The sequence below is a fragment of the Poecilia mexicana genome, unplaced genomic scaffold (assembly GCF_051168715.1).
Source record: "Poecilia mexicana isolate PSO_F unplaced genomic scaffold, ASM5116871v1 scaffold_8, whole genome shotgun sequence".
NCBI lineage: Eukaryota > Metazoa > Chordata > Actinopteri > Cyprinodontiformes > Poeciliidae > Poecilia > Poecilia mexicana.
This window is the reverse complement of record NW_028263377.1, coordinates 4,422,708-4,446,155: the sequence shown is the minus strand read 5'-3', so window position 1 is coordinate 4,446,155 and position 23,448 is coordinate 4,422,708. Positions and strand designations below refer to the sequence as shown.

The following is a 23,448-nucleotide window of genomic DNA, read 5'->3' as shown; positions in this document are numbered from 1 at the left end:
TTGATTTTTGGATTCAGCTGTTCAAAAGGACCCTACAACGGTGGAAAAACCCCAAACAATGTTTTGACTGTTGACCAGTGATATACATTATTTTATTCTATTTTTTTTTTGTTTTTTTTTTTTGATTTGTTAAATTTAGGAATCAATGACAAAGCAGAGACACAAAAAGAGACAAAAGGACTGAAAGGAGGACTTTCTATGCTCATGCAAAGCAAGAAGCCAGTGGAAGAGGGAGAACGACTCCCTGATGACAGGCTAACAGAACTTCAGACCAGGTTAAGCTTCTATAGAGGGGAAAAAACACACACAAAGAAAACATAAAAATACTTTCCTCTACAGCAAATAAAGAAGTAGAGAAAGTAGGAAAAGTGGATAGCTTGTCCTCCAGCAGTTTAAGCCTCTAGCAGCATAACTGAAATAAAAATAAATAAATGGAACTAACTAATACAAATATAATATACAAAACAAAAAATGCCACGTCAGGCATTCACTTGAATTAACCAGATATACTAAAGTTAAAGGTCAGGATTAACTTTTGGTGTTTTGTCTCTTTTTCTAAACGTCTGGGTGTCAGGTCCTGACTTGTTTTGGTGTTTGATTCTAGTGTCATTATCAATCTATGTTCCTTAGTCTCTTTGATTAGATCAGCCTTGTTTCTGTTTTACCTTAGTTGCTTTAGCTGTGTTATGTTCCTTATGTCTAGTTATTTGTTTTAGATTCATTTTCCTAGTTATCCAGTTTGTGGGGCAGCACAGTGGAGCAGTTGGTAACTCTGTTGCCTTGCAGCAAGAAGGTTCTGGGTTCAATTCCCAGAGTTTGCATGTTCTCCCTGTGCATGGAGGGTTCTCTCCAGGTACTCCAGCTTCCTCCCACAGTCCAAAAACATGACTGTCAGATTAATTGGTCTCTAAAGTGTGTGTGCATGGTTGTTTGTCTGTGTTGCCCTGCAATGGACTGGCAACCTGTCTAATATATATATAGAGAGAGAGGCCCCATGGGCCAAAACTTACAAACTCTCTTACAGAGTTTGATTGCAACAGAAGTTAACTTAAAATTTCAGTTTTACACATCAAGTTTCTCTCTGGCGGTTATAACAGGCTAAAGCTTTGTGTTAATTTGCAAAACGACATTATGTATCTGAAAAAAAAAAAAAAAATATATATATATATATATATATATATATATATATATATATATATATATATATATATATATATATATATATATTGTGTGTGGGCAAAAAAATCCTGTAAAGCACATATGTGCAACCTCAGTTAAAATTGGTCTTATAGTTGTCCCTGTGTCATCCTGAAGCAAGAGAAGTTCCTGGTAAGGTATTGTTTATGTAATCTGAAAGATTTTTTTTTTGCATGTCAAATGTCAGCAATTTTGATTGAGGTAGTACATATGTGGTTTACAGAATTTTTTTGCCCACATAATATGTTTTAATTTATTTTCAGATACATGATTTCCTTTAGCAAATCAATTAACACAAAGTTTTACATTTTTAAAGCCGCAGGAGAGAAACATGAATCAAACATAAACCGGAGGTCCGCTTTTATTTTGAAAAAAGAGCGCCATACCTTGTGCTGTCGCGCACATTAAAACAGAGTGCAAGCTGGCTTTACTGCCATTTCCGAAGAGACGACTAGCTTTATCCCACTGACAGATGCTGGCTGTCGGCTTCTAAATACTTCTGATAATGCTGACATTACTGTAGGAGCGCTAACAATGTCATTTAAAATATTAGTTGCCTCTGTGAGTCGCTGCCACTCAACTATTTTTCTGTCCGTGCAAACCCGACTGCTCCTGCCTGGGGTCCAATCAGAAACTGAACTTCCGTACGATAGTACGTGTAAGAGAGTTTGACTGTGAATGTAAGAGAGTTTGTAAGTTTTGGCCCATGGGGCCTCTCATACTCATAGCCTTCTGCTCAGCCATCTGTTCCTTGTTCACTAATCAAGCTCCTCAGTTCACAATGTATTCTCAGTTACTCCTTGCTGGTTCCTCTCGCTTCCTCCCGGTACTTCACGTTCTGCCTGTTGGCTGAGTTTCAGAAAGATCATGAGGTTTTAAAGAGACAGAGGTGTTACAAATTACGAAGTCAAATTTCTTTAATAGTAAAACATTAAAGTCTTACAATTTTTGAAACTGCTGTATATCATATATGATATGTATAGCATTTATATAACTGAAGGTAACAGTTACTTGATTATGCTATAAAATTACACCATGTAAAATTACTGGTGCATTGCACAAGGCTGATGACCAATGGACACATCCAATTTCTTAAACTGACTGTTCCACCAGAACAATGACCCCAAATATATTCCAATTAGTTCTGGAATTCTAAAGCAGGCAAACACTGATGTTCTGGAATTATCTGATAGAAATCCGTTCACTTTGCTTAAACTCCCTACCCTCCCCCTGGCCCTGATTGTTATTTCTGACTGAGTGTTGTATTTCTGCAGATGGCAGTAGGAGGACAGGGAGGAGGAAATAGAGGAGCTTAATATTTTTTCACAGATTAGCTGTCTCATATTTTACTATCACAACATGGTGACAGTTTTAATAAAAATGTACAAAACATATTTTCTTTTTTATAAAAGTTACACACTGCAGTTTTAAAGGAATGTTTTCTATCAAAGTGGAACGTTTTCCTTATATTTGGCTATATGGGGAATGTTCAAGTAACCTTCATGTCCGTTTATTCACCCTTGATCTGATAATAAACTCCTTTATCATTTTATGGAAACTTTTCATACACAACAATAGATTCCTTAGATTTGGACCAATGGTGTCCAAACTTTTTGTCCTAAAGGGCAAAACTGAGAAAGTTTAACTTACAGGCATGCCACAAAATTCATTAAATAAAAATCCCAAAAATTATTTATTGTGATTTTTCTTTTCCTCTCTTTTTTAGCTTTACCCACTCAACAGGAAATACAGCTTTTATAAAAATCTGTATAACTAAAGATTTAAAACATAAAAATGGCTTCAGACTGAGTAAAGTAAATTAATCGTTTTCTATTTTGTTGGCCTTTTTTTAACTATTCTTGAAACTGCTGTGAATCTCTTCAAAATGTTAGGCGGACCTTAAACTCATGGAAAACCAACAGCAGCATGCTTATATGAGAACTGCATGGACTTAATAAACTTAATTATCTTTATTTATTTATATATTATTTTTTCCTTAATCCTTCATCTTATTTTACCTTTCTTTGTTTAAACTTGAAATTGTATCGTTTTCAACATTAAATAAAGTTCTGGGTAAAAAAAAAAAAAAAAGAAAGAAAAGAACTACATATTCCATCACGTCTTTCTCGGTGTTGCAGGTCGACTTCCGGGACAGGAGGTTAAATAACTGAAATCTTGTGTTTCAGAAGTCTCCCCGTCCTTAAAATGTAACTGTGTGTCCTGTTATAAGGCTGTTCATGGACGCTTTGGACCGACACCGCTCGCTTTACAAAGGAACCACTCCGCCATGGAAGGAAACTTACCGGAAGGTTCGCTGGAAAACGTTAACACTAGCTTCTGTTAGCATGTTGTCATTCTGTTTTTAACACTAGCTTCTGTTAGCATGTTGTCATTCTGTTTTTAACACTAGCTTCTGTTAGCATGTTGACGTTCTGTTTTTAACACTAGCTTCTGTTAGCATGTTGACGTTCTGTTTTTAACACTAGCTTCTGTTAGCATGTTGACGTTCTGTTTTTAACACTAGCTTCTGTTAGCATGTTGACATTCTGTTTTTAACACTAGCGTCTGTTAGCATGTTGACGTTCTGTTTTTAACACTAGCTTCTGTTAGCATGTTGTCATGATGTTTTTAAATGGTTTTGCTTTTGTTTCTGTTGTATTTTTTTCTAAAGCGGTGTGTAGACCGGCTGAAGAACAGCCGCACCAGGCTGCTGGACAGATACCGGCAGATGGGCGACGAGCAGACGCGGAGCAGCTCCGGCCCGTCCATCATCGTCCAGGAGGTGATGGAAGAGGAATGGAGCGCCCTGCAGTCTGATGACCAGAGGCTGCCCTCACTCTGGGGCCCTCACGGCGTGGCACAGGTGGGGCTCCGCCGCAGACAACAGACCCGTCTCTAACAACGCCTACAGATGTGCTGACGTCTTTACTTTCTAGCAGATGTTCAGTGTTATGAAGGAGTATGATGAACTGGCGGTGCTGGAGGAAATCCACCAGGAGCTCATGTCTCAAGGTGATCAGTGCACTGTGTTTTATTCAGGGGGATCAGAGTAAATTCAATTTAGAAACACCTTATTGATCCCGAAGAAAATTTTTAATTTGTCACCAAGTCATCCAAGTGTTTTTGAAAAGTCGTGTTAGCTGACCTATTGAAAGGGCAGCATAAAATTTTTGATTTGCACTTTAGGAAATTTGCTGTAATTTTCAAAGAACCACCATTGTATTCTTAATGTTAGGTTTTAAAATAAAGAAAACATAAAAAGGGATCCAACTATGCCACCAGAGAGTCTGAAAGAGGAGTGGCAAAAGTAAAGGTGGATTAGCAGTACTTTGACAAGGGAAAAAAAAGACTTAAAAACACATTACTGGTACTTTAGTGTTCTCATGTGGAAATTAAATGCAATTATTCCATAAGAAACTGGAACACTAACTTTATTACTTACTAAGAGCCTTTGCTGAAGGTCCAAGAACCCCGGGTCTTGTAACTAATTGGTCTCATGACATGCTAACGGCTCACTGTCCAGCTGGTGGTGAAGATGTTCCATAGTAACAAGATGACGCCATCACTTGCTAATCCACCTCATTTGCTTTTGCAGCTCCTCTTTAAATGTCTGTCTGGCCGTACAGTTAGAAAGCCGAGCAAAGAGATGCTGGAGTAGGGGATTTGATGGGGTAAAGCAGGTTAAATAGAAATATGAATCACACTTTGGATTTTTATCTGGAAAAAATTGACTTTCACCAGTTATTATACAAAGATTGGTACTTTGCAGTGTGTGAACCTGATCAGATTTGTGTGTCTTCGTTCTTTTCTTTCTGCTGCAGAGATGTCTATAATCGACGAGTATGAGAGGAACCTGCAGTTCGAACAGCAGTACATCTCCTCTGTGGTGGAGGGAATGGATGAGATGCATATCATTTGCCCAATATGTCAGATGTAAGTGTGAATATTCAGCACTATGAAGGCAACCAGAGAAAGTTATATTTTAGCATTTCTTTGTTTTTCACTGAAGCAAAGATGATTGTTGGCATGTTTGTTCGTCTTGCAGGAACAACTTGAGCATCAACAGCTATTTCATCTCCTGTCCTTGTGGACTTTACATCAACACTAAGGTTTGTGTCACATAGTTATATTTTTTTATAAATTTTTTTTTTCAAATCTGTGGTTGTCATGGCAATTTAGCGTTGTGTGATTGTGGACTAAATGTTTGGCATCAACATACTGTAGCCATTGTTTTGCAAATTTTAAAGCTTAAGTTTATGCCCTTATCAAAAAGTGGGAAAAAGCACATAAAAATAAATTACAAAATCTTAAACTAATCAAAGACATTTCGGTCCCAGTTGAAAACCTTCGTCCCCGTCTGTTTAATAAATTTTGTAGAATTAAACACTATGTGGGATGTGATGTATAGGGACTCCACTTCTCTCATTTTCCTATTCTGCATAGAAGAGGAACATCAGTTCAGATGTCCTGCTGCGCCTCCTGGAGGCCAGGCTGTCAGAGCACATGGAGGACTGTCTGCACAGCCCTGTTTTCTCTGTAACTCCCAACACAGACAGCCACGCCTCCCTGATGATCAGCTGCCAGGTGAGCTTATTTTGGAGCTCATGCTATGTTAGCATTTCTGTTTCTATTGGATCGAGCGAGGGGACGTTTGTAGAAGCTTCATGCATACATTTGGTGTTCATTTCAAATATTAATAGGATATTTTCTCTCTGCTTCCAGGCTTGTGACTACCTGTCTATCGTCTTGTAGCGGCGCTGCTGTCAGGAATGCACATATGAAATTTAATTTTCAGTTCCTTTTACTTCTCTGTAAATGTTTTGTGAAATAAAGAAATTCTATATAAAACTATACTGTCTTGCAGTGTTGTGGTACTCGAAGTTGGTCTTGGTCTTAAGACCGGTCTTAAGACCATTTTTTGATGGTCTCGGTCTCGTCTCGGACTCGACCGCATTTGGTCTCGGTCTTGTCTCGGTCTCGGGCGCTGAGGACTCGGCATTTTATTTCAAGACCAGTCAAGACCGCAACTGTGAAAATATCACTAAACGTACAGCATTCTGTCCACTTTGTTAACATCTTTGTTTTCAGTGGATGCAAAACGCACCGATTAAAATCCAAGCAACCACGTGTTTCTGTTACTCCCCCCTCCCCTCCCCACCTTTCACTCTCCCTCCCCCTCCCCTCCCCACCTTTCACTAGCGCGCGGCGCTCCAGGACACGCAGTGGTTTCCTCTCAGCGGCAGAAAATGTTTGTCTAATCGTCAGTAATATAATAGCGCTGCATAAATAGTAAGAAATCCGATGGCCACAGCTAACTCAGCAGCGCTTCGCTTTCACAGACGGTGGGGACAACGTCTAACTTTTTTCGTCACTTAGAAAAGTAGCTCAAAGAAGGTAAGCTCCGTTGACGTGATGTTAGCAAAGCTAGCTGTACAGAGACACATAAGCATTGTGATGAAAAATGTTATCACTCACTGTGCTGAATTATTGTGCGGAGGTGTTGACTGACTTGTCGCATATATGGGACAACGCTATGTCCAAAAGTCTGCAATATAGTGAGGTGACATTCAGAAACAGTCGATTCTTCTCCACTGCTCTTTACTTATTAGATAGGACTGGAGTGTCACTCACTGAGAGCCGTTGTTCTATCAGATAGCCATACGCTGTCAAGTTAGCATACATGCATTAAGCATTAAGAAATCTGACCGTCAGAGGAGTTGTCAGTTCACCATACGCAGCAAGTTATGATGAACATAAGTCATTAAATTGTTTTCAATGATAACTATATAGATATACATGTGTTGTCATGGTTTCAAAGTGTATTTAAAGCAGGTCTGGCTGCAGCTGGAGTCAGCTACAACACACGCCCGTGTAAAACTCACTTAACCGCTAAGTCAGGATGCCATACAACTGTTAATAACAAAGTGTATGACGATCTACGTCATGATTCTATGTTGTTGATTAAATAAAATCTTATGGTAATGACGTGTCTGACAGATATAGCCGGTGTTCTATCAGATAGCCATACGCTGTCAGAATAGCATACATGCAGTGAGTACCATGCCAGCGCATGCGCATTAAGTCCGACCGTCAGTGTAGTTGTCAGTATACGCAACACGTTATGACGAAAATAAGTAATTAAATTGTTTCTAATATGACATAATGTGATAACTACATGGATATACATGCGTTGTCGTGGTTTCAAAGTGTGTTTAAAGCAGGTCTGGCTGCAGCTGGATGCCATACAACTGTTAATAACTGTTAATAATGATCTACGTCATGATTCTATGTTGCTGATTAAATAAAATCATATGGTAATGACAGCGTATGCATATCTGAGCTAAGCGTACGACTATCTGACAACGTATGCTGATCTGCCAGAACACCCGTTCTTTGTTCTTATAATGCTCTGTGTACACTGCATCATTATTTTCTTTTATTATGTACGTTAATATTTAAATTAATAAATAACTAAAACACAAGAACGAAAGAGCACGCAGAGCATGCACATTGCTCTTTGATTGTTTTTGTTCAAAGTGGCAGCTATAATGTCTGCCATGGTGTCAGACTGCCTGGCTTCATGTACTGGGATAGAGAGTGAGAACAGTTACGATGAGCGCCTTCTGTTTGGTTACTTCTTGCTTGTTGCTCCTTGGTCAGTGTTCATGGTTGAGCGTTATTTACCGTCAGGGCATTGCCTCAATTGCTATGTTTAATGGTGCAGACAGTGGTGGTTTCTTATATGAGCAATATGGGCAAATGCCCAGGGCGTTATGTTTTTAGGGATGGCACGAGACCATCACACTTTTTAGCACATAAATGGAATATTTAATATTGGTAAAATGTATTAAGTATTTAATATCTAGGTGTTTTATGGTAATATGGATCTTTCAGATTATTTTGAGAAGCAATTTCGATCATATTTTACATTTTATTGTGTCATGTAGCGCGGGCCGCTGGTCTTGGTCTTGACTCGGTCTCGACTCCCCTCGGTCTTGGTCTTGACTTTGTCTCGGACCCCAAAAGTCTTGGTCTTGTCTCGGTCTCGATACACTCTGGTCTTGGTCTTGTCTTGGTCTCGGGTTAGGTGGTCTTGAACACAACACTGCTGTCTTGTATGTTTAAGGGAGGAGCGTTCAAACTTTTTGTCACGTAACGCAAAATCATCATGTCAGCAATACTTCCTGGCCAAAAACTAACTTTTGATTTTGATTTTTAAAAACAACACTTTAAAGAAATTTGTCATTTTATGCCTGCTCAACAACAAACTAAGCAAGCAACCAAGCATATAGATCAATGCAAAGGCAAAAACTTAAAAGGATTTTTTTTTCATGTTTGCCTCATTTAAAAAATACATCCTGTTTGAACATTCTTGTCCTAATTAAAAAATGACTATTTTTCTCAAGCATCTTTGCTTTTGGGGCCAAATCTCATTCTTGAAATTGCAGTTGGGGACCATGGACAACAGTTCTTCTTTGGACACCCACAAGGCTTTGACTCATTTATCTACCATACCTTGCAAATGTATTCATTCTCCTTGAGGATCTCCATATTTTATTACCTTTACAATAAACAACTTAAAGTGAGGTAGGGTGAAAGATTGCAAATTACAAGATCACATGAAAAGAAATTCACTCCAAGTGGTTCCTGATGTGCTTTATTATCCAGTGAGAATGGTAACTACAAATTACCTATTAAATCTACTGAGTATAACTGTTATAACAATGTTTTTTTTATTTTACTTTTGTGTAAAAACTGTCACCGTGTCATGACAGTTTAATATGAGACATTATCTGTGAATCTCCTTCCTCCCTGAGTCGCTGTGGTCGTATGGGGAAAAAATGCAGCGACCAAAAACAACCAATCAGAACCAGGAGGAAGGTCTTAGCGCTGTCAATCAAGATCGTGTACTCGCTGTTAAATGTCAGGTAAATTGTTCGAGAAACAACTTGCCTGTTTATCTGCCGTTGTCGGTGGCCATGCTAACTGCTAGGAGGAAGGAGCTTTAGCAGGAGCTGGGAAAGAGGAGGATGAGTGACTCATACACCGCCTGATTAACAGCATTAAAACCCGCCTCCTGACTCGTATCGGTTGTTTCTAGTCAGCACTGGAAGAAGCAGAAGAGTTACATTTTTTTCACAGATCATCTGTCTCAAAACATACTGTCACAACATAGTGGTTTCAAAAAATGCGTAAAAACATGTTTTTTTCTAAGTTATGTTTTATAAAGGCTTTAAGGATTATAATATTTTGAATGGAGAGAGATTAGCCTAATATTTAACCCCTCTCTTGGACCACTAACCCGTCCATCCAACCATCCATTTTCTTACACTTTTGTCCCTAGTGAGGTTGGGACGAGTGCTGGTGCCTATCTCCAGCAAGAGATTTTGGGCGAGAGGCGAGGTACACCCTGGACAGGTTGCCAGTCTATCGCAGAACCACTAATCCAGCGTTTTAAAACTTATCAACAAAGTTAGTATCTTTGTGTCAAGTTTAGGAATCTAGAAAAATCTAACAGGATTAACTTTAAAGTCCAGAAGGAGATAGAACTGAAGAGCGTTTGGTGCATACAGGATTACTATGTAGGTATAGATGGATGAGTTTAACAGCCTTACTGGTGAGATTACAGACTCTGAAACTGCAGCCAACACAGTTTATGCTGCAAATGTGGAGGATGGTTGTCTTCTCATTTGGATAAGACTGATGCTTATGCTAGAATCCTGTATGTGAATTTCATCTCCATCATTTCCCACATCTGCTTGGCCTGAACTCTACCACTTGTCTCCAGTTTAAAATGAAATGCCTGGGAACAACCCCCAATGCCTTTCTTTTTATAAGGTTAACATGCAAAACCCTTTTTCAAGGTTTGGTTGTACAATACAACTTCGGATTTGACCATTTTTGGCCCACGTGACAAAAAGTTTGGAGAACCCTGGTATATGTGGCCTGGAAAGAACCTGTTTTCTTCTCACCATGACAAACAACCATATATTGCAACCCGCCTTTAGGGGGCAGCAGCGTACCGAACATGTGACCCACCGAACCGGAAGACAACCACGCAGAGAGAGCAGAGGCTGGTAGCGGAGAGATGGCAGCCGCGGCTGTGGCTGAGTTTCAGAGAGCTCGGTCTCTTATTGGAACTGACCGGAACGCTTCTATCGATATCTTGCACTCTATAGGTAAATGGAACGGACTCTCCCGGACAGTAGGGATACATTCATTGAACGATTCGACTCAAAGTCTATACTTTTATCCATCAGCCGTACGCTGTTTAGTTAGCAGCAAAGCTACGCTACACGAGTTAGCCTAGTGCAGACCGTCACCCTTTCTGTACTGTTTGGACAGTGAGTCAGCAGCAGCCTGGCTAGCCGGTTAGCAGGATACCGGCTAGCTTTGTGCTTAAGCTAACGCTAGCTAGCCGGTCTCATTGATTTGGCTGGAAGTTCGCTGACAGCCGGCTAGTTGCGTTAGCTGACAGCTAATGTTGTTAGCAGCTACTTCTCCCGAGTCTGTCAGATGGCAGGGCCGTCAGGGAAATTATAAACACTCCTTGTCAGCCCTGTAGAATTACACAACTAAGTTCCTTTCAGGTTTAGCTGGTTTATAACAAGCTAATATGTGTTGTTTATTTTCTCATAGTGGACTATATGCATATTTTTGCCTAATTTGATTCCTGTGGTATTTCGCAGCTTTGTTAGCCGCTTGGCTCTTTGCCATATATCCCAGTCAGTCCGGGATAGAATACTTTCATTTTGTACTGGTGCCTTACAGAATTTAACCCCAGCGCTCGGACATACTGGTGCTTCATGTTGAAACCAAACACATTATAAAATTGCTGTGTAAACGTGTGTGTGTGTGTATTTCAGTGAAACGGGACATCCAGGACAGCGATGAGGAGGCGGTGCGTGTTAAGGAGCAGAGCATCTTGGAGCTGGGTGGGCTGCTGGCGAAGACTGGACAAGCAGCAGGTAACTGGAGCCTGGGGTCGTATTCCTGAACACTTTCTTATTCAGGCACACTGAGGAGGGAAACAGCTTTGTTTGGCTGTGTTGACCACAGTTCAACCAGAACACAAAGTGTTTGTTACAGTTTGCCTCCAAAAGTTTGGATTTCAGTTTTTATTTTTAAAGTTAGTTTCATTAATGTAATGAAACGCCATGAAAAGAAAGGTCAGATTGGTGTAGAAGTATTTTGTACATGATTCTGAGAACTTCAGCATTTCAGGCGCTTTCCACATCAGGGTTCTGCAACGTGGCTCTTAATAACTTTAGCTAATATTTATAAATTTTCTTTAAAATAGATAATAACAAATGCATGTTTTAGCAGTTTCTCTATTTTGCCATGGAATAATTGGACTAAATTTTTGCTACAAATGCTAAAATTAACAGCTGAATTTTTTTTTTAGAAATAGATTTCTAAACAATTTGGAAAATATGATTTATTTTCTAGCATAATTTTCTTCCTTTATGAGATAATAGTTTGTTTTTTTTATTCTAAAATCTAAAAACAGAAATAACAAAGCACTTTTAAAATAACAACAGATTTTCTATGGTAGATATCTAGCAAAAATTGTAAGTTGTCCTTCCGTTAAAATAAAAGACAAACACTGACTTTGACTTTGCAGGCTATAAAAAAATAGAATTAGTTTTTGCCTGCTGTGGAAAGAGAAATGATTTTGAATTATTTTTTTGTTTCAAATCCCATTGTCTAAAATGGGACAGCATCTGTTATGTTATCCCATTTGTCAGTCTGTTTGAAATCAATTTTTCCATCCATTCATGTAAATATTTATTCATCCATTCAAATGTATGTCAGTTTACTCATTCCACCAGATGACTAACTCCACTCTTCATCCATCCTCGATAAGATTTCTTTAAGATTTGCTGAAAAAGAAGTGAGAACATGTGAAAACTGTGGAGGAACCCTGTGAACAGTAACCTCGTCTTACCAACCGTCTTCCCAGAGCTCGGAGGCCTCCTGAAGTATGTGCGCCCTTTCCTCAACTCCATCTCCAAGGCCAAAGCAGCCCGGCTGGTCCGCTCTCTGCTGGACTTGTTCCTGGACATGGAGGCAGCCACAGGTCAGGAGGTGGAGCTCTGTCTGGAGTGCATCGAGTGGGCCAAGGCTGAGAAGAGGACGTTCCTCCGACAGGCGCTCGAGGTGAGTCCCAGTGCGGCCCACTGTCCTGCTCTGGCTCAGTTTTTCAGATGCTACTTTCCAAGTCTTGTTGAGGTGGGAAAATAAATACATTTTATTTTTGTTTGAAGATTTAATTTTATGAAAATCTGCATCCCCTTGGATTTCCATAGTTCAGAGGGATGTGGGAACATTTAACGCCGCCATTTTGTTTGATAAGCATGTTTTACAGCTTCTACTTATTGCTGAATTCAGATCATCTCTATGATGGAGTATTAGGACCAGGTTAAGAATATTATTTTACAGGCAGCAGTGCTTCATGCTTAATTATTTGGGGTGTAACAAGATCTCACTAAATTAAAACGAAAGTAGGTAAAAGTAGGAATGATAAATGGCAGCAAGAGGCAGAAAGCATCGCTATGGTAACCAATACATCACCATCACTACTCGCATAACTGGGAATGTTGATCAATAAACCATGCATAGTTGCAATAACATGTGAAGAGATGAAAAGAGACGCATCAGTTTGAGTTTGTGGCAGAAATATATAAAAATGCAGAATAAAGGCATTTTTGTTGAGCAAATTTGTTTGCTGAGGTTTTTTGAAAGTTAAAATAAAATCTCATCTTGTTCTTGTGAACTTGATGGAACTCGTTTGGTCTAGTGAGCTTTAGGTACACTGCAATTACTTCGCTTATGTGAACAAACTATATGTCTTCACCTCACCACTTACAGTTGAGAGTGCAGTGGCTTCTTTTTTTTTCTTTTTTGATTTTGCCTACTGAAAACTTGTACAGTCACATGCTTTACATTAACTACATTTCCAAATCCAGGATGTTCCATAACAAACATGTCAAAAGCTAAAAACGGCTAAAGAGCCATGTTACTGTAATCCCTTCAGCGTTCCGGTTTTCCGGTGAAAGTCTGCCATTGAATGAACCCTGAATATGTTTAATTGAAAGTAGTCAAGTTCTGTTTCCCTCAGTAATGATGTCCACTCTGAAGAGTGTTGTCAGCATGACCTGGTAGTGCTGATATGGTGCAGTCAGTGTCTGAGCAAAAATAGGATTTTTGATCACCAGGATGTTGTCAGAATGTAGCTGAATTCATCATGAACTTCCTGTTTATATCAGTGAATTAGGGCTGATCAATAAATCAAAAAAAATACATACTAATATAGACATGTGATCAATATCAATTGAGAATACGTCTGATAGGATATTCAATAATTTCATTGAACTCCGATCCAGAATTGCACAGCATTCTGGGAAATGTAGGTAGAGAGAGGTTAGCTGCTCAACTTCTCTCTAAGCGAGGTTGACATTAACAAACTCACTCTCTCTTTGGTTACCTAGCAACAAGCTGTAGAGTATTTTGTGTAGCATCAGTTTCATGGTTCACCACAGTCCCTCATAACTGCATAGAAACAACAAATCAGCGACATGGAGAGAAAACCGTGGATAGAACAGTAAAGGTTACATTAAGTTTGGTTTTATTTCAGATATTGAAAACAGAAAACTAGTCAATAATTATCCTTTATATGGTGATTCATGTTTCAGCCATGTCGTCCAGCCCTACTGTGAGTTCCACTCTGCTGTCGGGTTTTAAACACAAGGCAGGGCTGAGTTTTCACCAGGTTTAGAGGTGAGAGGTCAGCAGAACCCAGATACACATTAACTCTGTCTCCTCTCTCCTCAGGCTCGACTCATCTCTCTGTATTTTGACACAAAATGCTACCAGGAAGCACTACAACTCGGTAAGTGGCAATCTTGCATGCTGTTATCAACTTCTGTATACTCAGAGAAGAAAGTGTGTATGAAGTCTGAGCTGCAGCTTGACCCTTCACCCCTGGTGTGTTGGCCCCCTGCAGGCTCCCAGCTGCTCCAGGAGCTGAAGAAGATGGACGACAAGGCGCTGCTGGTGGAGGTCCAGCTGCTGGAGAGCAAGACGTACCACGCGCTCAGCAACCTGCCCAAAGCCCGCGCCGCCCTCACCTCGGCCAGGACGACCGCCAACGCCATCTACTGCCCGCCCAAACTGCAGGCAGCTCTGGACATGCAGTCAGGTACCCTGAGGAACGCCTGTAGGGGCCCTAATTGATTTTGTGTGAAGCAATAACTTGGCTTGTGACAATAAATCAATTGCCTATTGCATGATAAATAATAATAAAAAAACTCAATAATTTCCATTGGCATGATATTCTGTTATCTATTCTGGATGATAAAAGTCTTCAGTCTGGTGCTTTAACTAGACCTTTTTTTTGTCCTGTTAACAGGGACTTCATAATTCATTTTATTTATTTTCCAGTTCCAGTGTTAAATGTTCATTTAAAGCTAATTGGTCTATGAGAATGTGTTCTTACATTATTAAGCCATTATCCATATATTTGCTGAAAATGGTCTCAAAATAACAATATTATCATTTATCACAATAACATCTGGGACAATTTTTCCTTTTGCCAAATTTGTTACCTTACCAGGCCTAGCAATAAGCTGGTGTGTGTGTGTGTGTGTGTGTGTGTGTGTGTGTGTGTGTGTGTGTGTGTGTGTGTGTGTGTGTGTGTGTGTGTGTGTGTGTGTGTGTGTGTGTGTGTGTGTGTGTGTGTGTGTGTGTTTCCAGGGATCATTCACGCAGCAGAGGAGAAAGACTGGAAGACGGCGTACTCGTACTTTTACGAGGCCTTTGAGGGCTACGACTCCATCGACAGCCCCAGAGCCATCACCGCGCTCAAATACATGCTGCTCTGCAAAATCATGCTCAATGCGTGAGTGCTGCATTCACAGCAGAGGGGATGTAGCTCCTTAAACTGAACTCATGAACTCAAATCAAAAATGGTTTTCTGTGAAGCAGTCAGAAGGAATTGAGACTAAGTTTTAGTGTAAAAGAAAATGTAAATAGTTTTTTCTGTTTCTGTAGCCCAGAAGACGTCCAGGCCCTCATCAGTGGCAAACTTGCTCTGCGGTACGCAGGCAGACAGGTACGACTCGGCTCAGCTTTTACAAAAACGTTTTCCCAGTTCTCTTTACATCTTGTGAAAATATTCATACTGCCAGGACTTTCTTCACATTTCATCATATTACATGTCTAGTCTAGACTTATGATGATTATGTTAGCCGGTTTCCTCTGTAAAATCTGAGCTTTTATTGTTTTTTAGAAGTTTGCATCAAACATATGCAACACATGAAAACAGCCCAATAAAAAGTTTTATTTTAATACTGCTTTATAGTCCTAGTTCTATATTACATTTATCTTTGTTGCATTTCAGTCATTGTGCTTTGATTCCTTTTAATTGCACGCAGTCTCTTTGTTACCTTTAATTATCACTATGATGGTAAAATACAGTTATTGTGTGTGGGAGTATAAGCACAAGAACAATTTTTTTATTTTTTTTCTGTAGAGATTGTGGTGTCTTTATAGATTTTCTTGTACAATATTTGTCTTGATTTGTATTGCTTCAGTTATAATCAGCATACATTTGTGTTACACATGTAGATTGTTCCACCCCACTGCTTATAAAAATATTATAAACATTAAAATATTCTGTTAGGGTACATTAAGAAGATTTGAAAAAAGAAAAAAACATCAATAATTACTTTGCGATTAACCACAAGTAAATATTTGAATCAGCTTCCCGTAGCTCTGGGTTTTTTTGTTGGTCCATCACAAAATCTCAACAAGTTAACAAACATAACACAAAAATGTTCAGAGTATGAATATGTCTGCAGAACAATTTAACACGCCTAGATTACTAGACATTCCACCCATCCACCATCTTCCTGTGAATCATAATTGGATTCGCTTTTTTCCTGAATTCATCTTGGTGTATAAATCATGTTCCTTCCATATACTTTGATTCATTCCTTCTCTCCTCCCAACAGACAGACTCCCTGAAATGTGTGGCACAAGCCAGTAAGAACCGGTCGCTCGCAGACTTTGAACAGGTTGGCCTCTCTGCTGCGTCTTCCTTGTTTTTTTGTTCTTTTTTTTTCTTCGTCTTCTTTCACTGTGAAAACTTTTACGATTCCCCTCGTTTGTGACAACGTTCTTCCTGCTCGACTTTAAGGCGCTAACAGAGTACAAAGCGGAGCTGAGGGATGACCCCATCATCAGCACCCACCTGACCAAGCTGTATGACAACCTGCTGGAGCAGAACCTCATCCGCGTCATCGAGCCCTTCTCCAGGGTGCAGGTAGACGCTTTTCCACCAAAGGCAGACATTTTCCAGCTTCTGATATGTTTACTGCTGCCGAGCATGTTGAAACTTGTGGGCTTGTTTTCTTTTTTTAACAGATTACACACATCTCTTCGCTCATTAAGCTTCCTAAGGTAAGTCTTGCTGCCGGTTTTTAGGTTTTCCATCTCCCAGGGTTTCCCCCAGAAGACCTGCTAAGCTCAGTGGTGGTCTGCAGCAGGACAATCACCACCGTATTTTTGTGTAAAAAAACAAAAAAAAGATAAGTTACAAAAATTCAGAGGTGAATGAGCTGGCATCATAATTTAGAAGAAAAAACCCCACCAACGGACAGGTGCAGGGACGAGTCCACCATATACTTAGGTTAATCCGTCTTTAAAAACCCTGTTTAAAATAAACAAAGCTCAGCCTGATGACCCGCCAGGCTTATGATACAACTGGAGGAACCTTGATCTCCTTTATATCTCTGTTTTACGTCGCCGTTTTTTTTTTTTTTTTCTGAGAAATGGCTACTGTGTGTGTTGCAGAGAGACGTGGAGAGGAAACTATCTCAGATGATTCTGGATCAGAAGTTTCATGGTAGGACTTTTTTGCTTTGTTTAGGGTTTCTCTCTGCTTTGATGGACCTTCTCTCATGGTTTCCACTCGTGCTGTGTCTCCCTCTCCAGGTATTCTGGACCAAGGCGAAGGCGTGCTGATCGTTTTCGACGAGCCGGTGGTGGACAAGACGTACGAAGCGGCTCTGGAGACCATTCAGAACATGAGCAAAGTGGTTGACTCGCTCTACAACAAAGCAAAGAAACTCACATAAGGTCAGCACATGTTTACACACCCCCTTAAAAAGGTGTTTTTATTTCAATCGTTAATGGAAATCAACGCCGGTTATTAATATCAGCCCAGGTTTACTTACCAGACTGATAGCGATATTTTAGTGCCGATATATTGTGTGTGCTTCTTATCAATGTTCAATCCTATTATGAAACCATGACTCGGTTTGATCCTTCTTAACTGTCTTCACAGGATGTTGGAGCAGGAATTGTCTGACAACTGTTTAAAAATAGTTACAGCAAAATGCTTCTAGGAAATTAAATAATCAATATTTAAAAGCAGTAACATGTAGAACGGATTATGAAGAAGACATCGGACTCAGCCTGAAGACATCCGAATGCAAATCAAATGACTCACCCTTTATTGACAACGTAAACAGTGACAAAGTTTATTATTGAACAGTTTGTCCGGTGTTAGTGTAGCCTCCAACAGCCTCCTGACTCTTAAATTGCAATGTCATAACAAATTTTACTGGATTATAAATAATCCCAGAAATTATTGTAAAACTCATTAATATAAATGCATGCCTTGTTCTTCAAATATTAACTGAAAAATTGTCGAAAGCCTTGTGTCATTTCCTTCTACTTTCTCATAATGTTTACTGCATAAAATTCCAGTAAAACACAGTAAACCTTGTGGATGTAACTGTGAAAATATAGAAGATATGGATAGTTAAAGAAGAGCTTAAGAAACACTTTCCATATTTGTTTACAAATTTTAGGTCTCCTTTCTGAATAATATGCTTTTTACACTATTACCATTCTGCTCTTTGTAAAGTTATTTTGACAGCCTGACAATTGTTGCTAACTTTTTTCAATAGTCATGTTAGCCGCCCTGTTAGCAATCCTGCAGATTCTACCAACAGACACGCTAAAGCTTTCAAAACATCCATCACCTGCTGTCATAACTGTAAAATGTTACAACTTACAGCAATAAAGTTGATACTGCTATTATGAAAAACATTTTGGTAAAAGTTTCACCACTGCAGCTTTTAACTCTACACAGGTATCAGCCTGGTGCCATCAATGAGAATGTTGTTGCATTTGATTGGTCGAGTTTCGCAGATGTTAATCATCATGTCTTTGTCTCCTCAGAGAGAGAGTGAAAACGTCTGTCCTCCTGTCGGAAGGGATTTGAGCCAGTCAGATCTCCTTCGTTCTCCCACCTCGATCTGGAAGGGACGGAGGAGGGGGGACAGGGAGATTACTAACATTCAACCCAGTGAGCAAACCAACCTGTTGTCCAGATAAAGACGAACCACCCTCCACCACAACACAGAAGAAGAATGGAACAGGGTCACTCCTCTATCAGCCCTCTGTTCTCCCTGCTTCTTCTCACTGTCTCTTCCTCCTTTGGGGTTGATCAGGGCACACAGTGCTCCTCCTAGTGGACCAATCGCAGCACTGCGTTTTTTTTTTTCCTCCTCTCCTCCCATGGCTGGTTTCTACTGTATGTAAAATTGGACAAACTTCACTTTTCTTTTGTTTTTTGTTCTTTTGTTTGTTTTTTATTTTCCCTTCCAGTTTCTGTCTGTGCTGGCCATCAGGGAATCTTGTAAAATAACAGTAGAGGATAAATATACAGTACATATACATACATCTATGATAAACAATGCTAAAAAAAGAAAAAACAAAACAGATGTTCAGTTTGTTCTGAGAGCGGGAGAAATGGCGCCTGGTTTGTCTGTATGTCTTTATTTGCCAGCCGGCGCTGAAACTGAATGTTTGCATTTTTTTATAGTTGTGGAACAGCAACTACAGGCCAACAGATAAATCTCTGAATCTGCAGGGCATCAGAACCCCCCTCCCGAACCCTCCACCACCTCTTCCGCTGTCACTCATTCACATGGAATAGTGGGGTTGTGGAAAACACGGGGAACCGCTCTTCTGTCCACTCAAGACCACGGAACTTCCTCCCCTCCCCATGTACTACCACTACCCGTTTGTATATACAATTTCCAAGCGCCTCTGTTCATTCAAGGCTGGATGTGTCCACTCCGCCCACCCTTACTTTTTTCTTTTTTTTTATAATGTGTAAGAACAGAATAAACCTTGCCTCTGAAAAGCTTGGATGCTCCCTCAAAGAACTTTTCTGGTTCTGAGGGGTAACTTGGCTTTGCTGGAGAAAATTGAGCTGTAAATTTTTTGGGAACTGAATTTTGCAAAGACTTATTGGTTCACCTTGTATGAATTAGAGAAAGATAAATGCTAATAAAAAAAAAAGAAACGGATAAGTTGTCAATTTAAGATACTGCAGACATACTGTTGTTTTTTTTTTAAACTGATCTCTAGTTTAGCTGCATTTGTTCTGTATCTCATTCTGAAGCTGCTTATTTTGTTTTCTTTTGCCAGGAGTCTGAATCAGTAGCTGCGTTTCCATTGACCATATACATGAGCAATTTAACATTTTGAAATAAATTAGCTTAATGGAAACACCAATTTTGAAAACGATCTTTTTCGACCAGTTTTGGCAGTAGAACGAGGTGTGTGTGTTTTTTTGTTATTTTTCTGGCTGTATCGAAATTGATTTAGCAACGGAAACACATTTTTCACATCACACAAGTCATGATCAACACTGTTGCCACTTGCTCAAACCACGAAGAAGGCGACAGGAAGTAGTTGGAGGATAACGGCGCGGCATGGTTTTTATAGCATTAAACTTATTCACGTGTGACTTTAATTGCATTTATTTAATGGAAACACAGCAATTTCAGAATTGTGTTTAGAATATGAGTTTTTTGCATATTTGTAATGGAAACGCAGCTAGTGATAACTCAAGCAGAGCTAATCTAAAAAAAAACAAAAAAATTTCCAAAGTTGGATGATGTGGCAAAATTGTCTTTAAATAGTCCTGAATGTATTCCACTGTCCCTTAATTGATAAAGAAAAAAAGCACTCGCTATTAGTAGTTGAGGGTTTTAACTTGATGTTTGAAGAATTTCAGATTAGCACATGCAGAGTTGTAAATGGCATGGTAACTATGATAACTGTATGAAATGGTGAATCATGGGAGATGTGATTAAAAACGGAAACAAGGCAATTGATAAACATGTAGTGGAGGAAAAACATCTAATGCAAGACCTATGAAATATCTTCAGTTGGTAAAATGTACAAGACCAATAAATGAGACTTAAAAATAGAGCAGAATCAGCTAAAGGAAAAATATTCTATAAAAACATTTGTTGAACCTTGAACTTACAAGAAGAAAAAAAAACAATCTAGCAAACAGTCTCACCACATCCATTTATTTATAACCTTCAACTGCTATAATTTTTGACAATGCATAACAAGCACTCTTAATTTTAGAAGAAATCTGAATTCAAACACAATTCAAAGTACTTTCTTTAGGCATGGAAATAGTTAAGCTACAACAAAACACATTTAAAGAACTAACGTAAAACTTTAACCATGAGTCGGCCTATTCTTTTGGCTTTCCCCTTCATAGAAGAAATGGGAAGTGTGCTTATACAGTAGTTGTGAGCAAAATATTGTATTTGGAAAAACTAAGTTCAAATCCTTATGGCAGCTTTTGCTTAGACAAAATGCCTTAAGAACACTGCTAGCTTAATTTCAAATTAATTCATGAAATAAAATGTATCACGGTTGTTTTTAGTATAGAATGTTAGGAAGAATTATTTGGCTTAAAGCAATGTCTTCAGTTTTCTTTACAAACTACGATATTTGCTGTATGTTGTACTTTCTGATAAAAGCTTCATGTCTATGTTACCAGCTTCTGGCACCTGTGCACAGGTAGTCCATCCCAGAATGGTTCCATATTTGCAGCTCTTGCCCCCCCCCTCCCCTCCCCCCGCCACACACACACACCTAGAAACAACAGGTGTGACGTCACCCCACAGATTCCCGGTCCAGACTGGTCCAGTCTCTCCATAATGTTGATCTTGCTTGTCTGAAACCAAGATTCTGCTCATTTTCATTTGTTTATGTCAATGTCTGGATGAAACACCCATTTTCAGTGTGTTTCAATTTCGTCATAAACTAATACGACCTCTTCAAGTGTTTTGATGTATTCAAACTGATCCATAACTCCTGTTTACATGAGAAGTAGGCCCAACACTATTTAAGAAAGACCCCAGAACTCTATGGGATGAATACTGACACAAGTAGCTTAGAGTTTAGCAATCAAAAGGAAAGTGGGCAGTTTGGTTCAAGAAAGACATTGACAACGAATTAACACCTTGGAATAAGAACACCAAAGGAGAGAAGAAGGCAAGTAAAGCCTATTTTCTTTCCATTTGCTTGTTATATTTGGAAAATCATTCATATGCAGATGAAAGCCTGATAATTTTCTAAACCTTCCTACCTGTGAACACCACCATAAACAACTTCTTCATAAAACCCAGAGCAGAAAGCTGGAGCACCGTCTCAGCAAGAGCAAAGCAGCTAAACAGATCAGAACTTCCACGTCTGACACTTCCTCCATGTTACATCCTAAACAGCAACAGTGACACCTAGAGGTGTCTTTGCCTCACTGAGCTGACTTACACTTTAAGATTACACTGAAGAAATTCCAGTTATCTCATACATACATCATACATTTCAAAGTTCACAATAAACTGAAAATATTTCTGCAAAGCTCAGATTTTAAATATATAACCTACTAAAAAAAATAATCAGAGATTGTAATGAAGTCTGTGGATGGATATGCTGATGGATTTCCAGTGGAAAATTCTTAGTCGTAATTCCTGTCTTGTTTCATGTCCTATCCAAAGCATTCAGTGACTGAGAACAGAACATGATGGGGATAAAGTCTGTAGTTATTAGTTTTCCAGACTTTCATTTTCCTTTAACACTATCCAGACCTGGGAAATACTGCAGTTCCACACTGAGGAACCCTCAACGCTCAGCAAAGGTTTCCTCTCACTTCTAGTTTATAGTTTGAATAATTTCTCAAAGTTCTATCAAGGTCTTACGTTCCTATATTGGCCCGTTGGGACAACATACAACAAATCCTCTGGGATGAACTGTTGACTTCCCTCAGGCTCCATGAACCTCATAAAGAAGAAAAGCCCAATAAAAAGTCTCGATTGACTAAGTAACTGCTGGCAGCACGCAGTGCTGGATTTGCATCTAAATGAGGCAGCACCTTCAGGCCGGTGAGCAAACAATCATTATCACAACGTCATCATGCATGTAAAAACCTTTATCAGGCTCACTTAAGTTTTGAAAGGCATTATTTTAATCGCAAAAGTATTCACACCCAGTCGCTTGCGAAAGTAGCAGTAACTTTCACAAGTTACTGTTACAAGATTTAATTGGATGAAGGTGAGAGATGAACATAAAGGAAGAGCAAAATTGTTAGCTGGAAGGAAAATATTTTTCCAAATAAAAATCTGAACGTTCTTGCAATCATCCTCACCCCCCACTGAGTCTTTCACTGCAATAGCTGCTGCCATTATTTTCAGGGATGTTTCCACCACGTTTGCCCATAAAGACAAAGCTTTTCTAAATACTTCACATTTGGTTAGACTGGATGAGAAATGTTTAATTTCAATTTTCAAGTCTTTCCACAAATAATGTTAAAAGAAACTTGACTTGAAATTGGGCATCTGTCTCTTTAAAAACTCCTGCTCTTTCTGAAACTCTGCCTTCAGGAAGACATCACAACATGGCTCCTCTATTAACGCTTTAACAATGTTTTTAGGAGTAGCTGCTGTAATGAGCTGAGCAGACGTGCAGTTCCACCAGGTGCTAATAGCTGCTGGCTAGTCTGAAGGAGCTGAGTGAAGACGTCTTGGGGGCGGCGTTGTCTGAGAGGTGAAAACTCCACAGCTTGCAAACTTGCAGCTCTGAGGAGGAGCTTTGCCTCAAAGGCAGAGCTTGGTCAGTCCAGGCATTTTGGTTGCCGTGGGAGATCAAGGGATTTCTCAATCATGCATGAAAATTTCAAGGCAACACTCCAGGTATGTTTTTGGCGAATAACTTTATAGCATGATGTAAATCTCAAAAAAGTTGGCTTTACATAGTACTGTCCCTTTAATGCTCCTTTTGACAAACCTGTCGTTTTCAGTGAAAGACCTGGTCTTGGCAGTTTCCGCCATCCTCTCTCCAGTTTCAGATGATGGATTTGAACAGAAT

At 39.4% G+C, this 23,448-nt stretch overlaps 2 protein-coding genes across 4 annotated transcripts; both read left to right on the top strand.

Moving 5' to 3' along the window:
* The first annotated feature begins 3,231 nt into the window (after nt 1-3,231).
* On the top strand, nt 3,232-6,048 carry rpain (RPA interacting protein). 3 transcript variants are annotated; one of them, XM_088008055.1, is made up of 7 exons: nt 3,232-3,506; nt 3,869-4,060; nt 4,134-4,209; nt 5,019-5,130; nt 5,243-5,306; nt 5,644-5,781; nt 5,920-6,048. In XM_088008055.1, the coding sequence occupies exons 1-7, from the start codon at nt 3,435-3,437 to the stop codon at nt 5,947-5,949; spliced, it is 684 nt and encodes a 227-aa protein (XP_087864181.1). In that variant the 5' UTR covers nt 3,232-3,434; the 3' UTR covers nt 5,950-6,048. The 3 variants fall into 3 exon arrangements, with proteins under 3 accessions (XP_087864181.1, XP_087864180.1, XP_014865652.1); XM_088008054.1 differs by having other exon boundaries at nt 3,269-3,506; nt 5,641-5,781; XM_015010166.2 differs by having other exon boundaries at nt 3,291-3,506; nt 4,137-4,209; nt 5,641-5,781.
* A 4,189-nt stretch (nt 6,049-10,237) lies between these two features.
* Nucleotides 10,238-19,791, top strand: LOC106931822 (26S proteasome non-ATPase regulatory subunit 11A). The gene is made up of 13 exons (XM_088008053.1): nt 10,238-10,376; nt 11,064-11,165; nt 12,161-12,357; nt 14,032-14,089; nt 14,204-14,398; nt 14,953-15,097; nt 15,250-15,310; nt 16,212-16,274; nt 16,397-16,522; nt 16,624-16,659; nt 17,053-17,104; nt 17,194-17,337; nt 18,448-19,791. The coding sequence occupies exons 1-12, from the start codon at nt 10,286-10,288 to the stop codon at nt 17,334-17,336; spliced, it is 1,269 nt and encodes a 422-aa protein (XP_087864179.1). The 5' UTR covers nt 10,238-10,285; the 3' UTR covers nt 17,337; nt 18,448-19,791.
* The last annotated feature ends 3,657 nt before the right edge of the window (nt 19,792-23,448 follow it).

Coding starts and splice junctions, on each gene's coding strand:
- rpain (XM_088008054.1), top strand. CDS start 3,435: ATGGACGCTTTGGACCGACACCGCTCGCTTTACAAAGGAACCACTCCG. Junction 3,507..3,868: donor GGAAGGAAACTTACCGGAAG/GTTCGCTGGAAA, acceptor TTTTTTCTAAAG/CGGTGTGTAGACCGGCTGAA. Junction 5,307..5,640: donor GACTTTACATCAACACTAAG/GTTTGTGTCACA, acceptor TATTCTGCATAG/AAGAGGAACATCAGTTCAGA.
- LOC106931822 (XM_088008053.1), top strand. CDS start 10,286: ATGGCAGCCGCGGCTGTGGCTGAGTTTCAGAGAGCTCGGTCTCTTATT. Junction 11,166..12,160: donor GAAGACTGGACAAGCAGCAG/GTAACTGGAGCC, acceptor CCGTCTTCCCAG/AGCTCGGAGGCCTCCTGAAG. Junction 16,660..17,052: donor CGCTCATTAAGCTTCCTAAG/GTAAGTCTTGCT, acceptor TGTGTGTTGCAG/AGAGACGTGGAGAGGAAACT.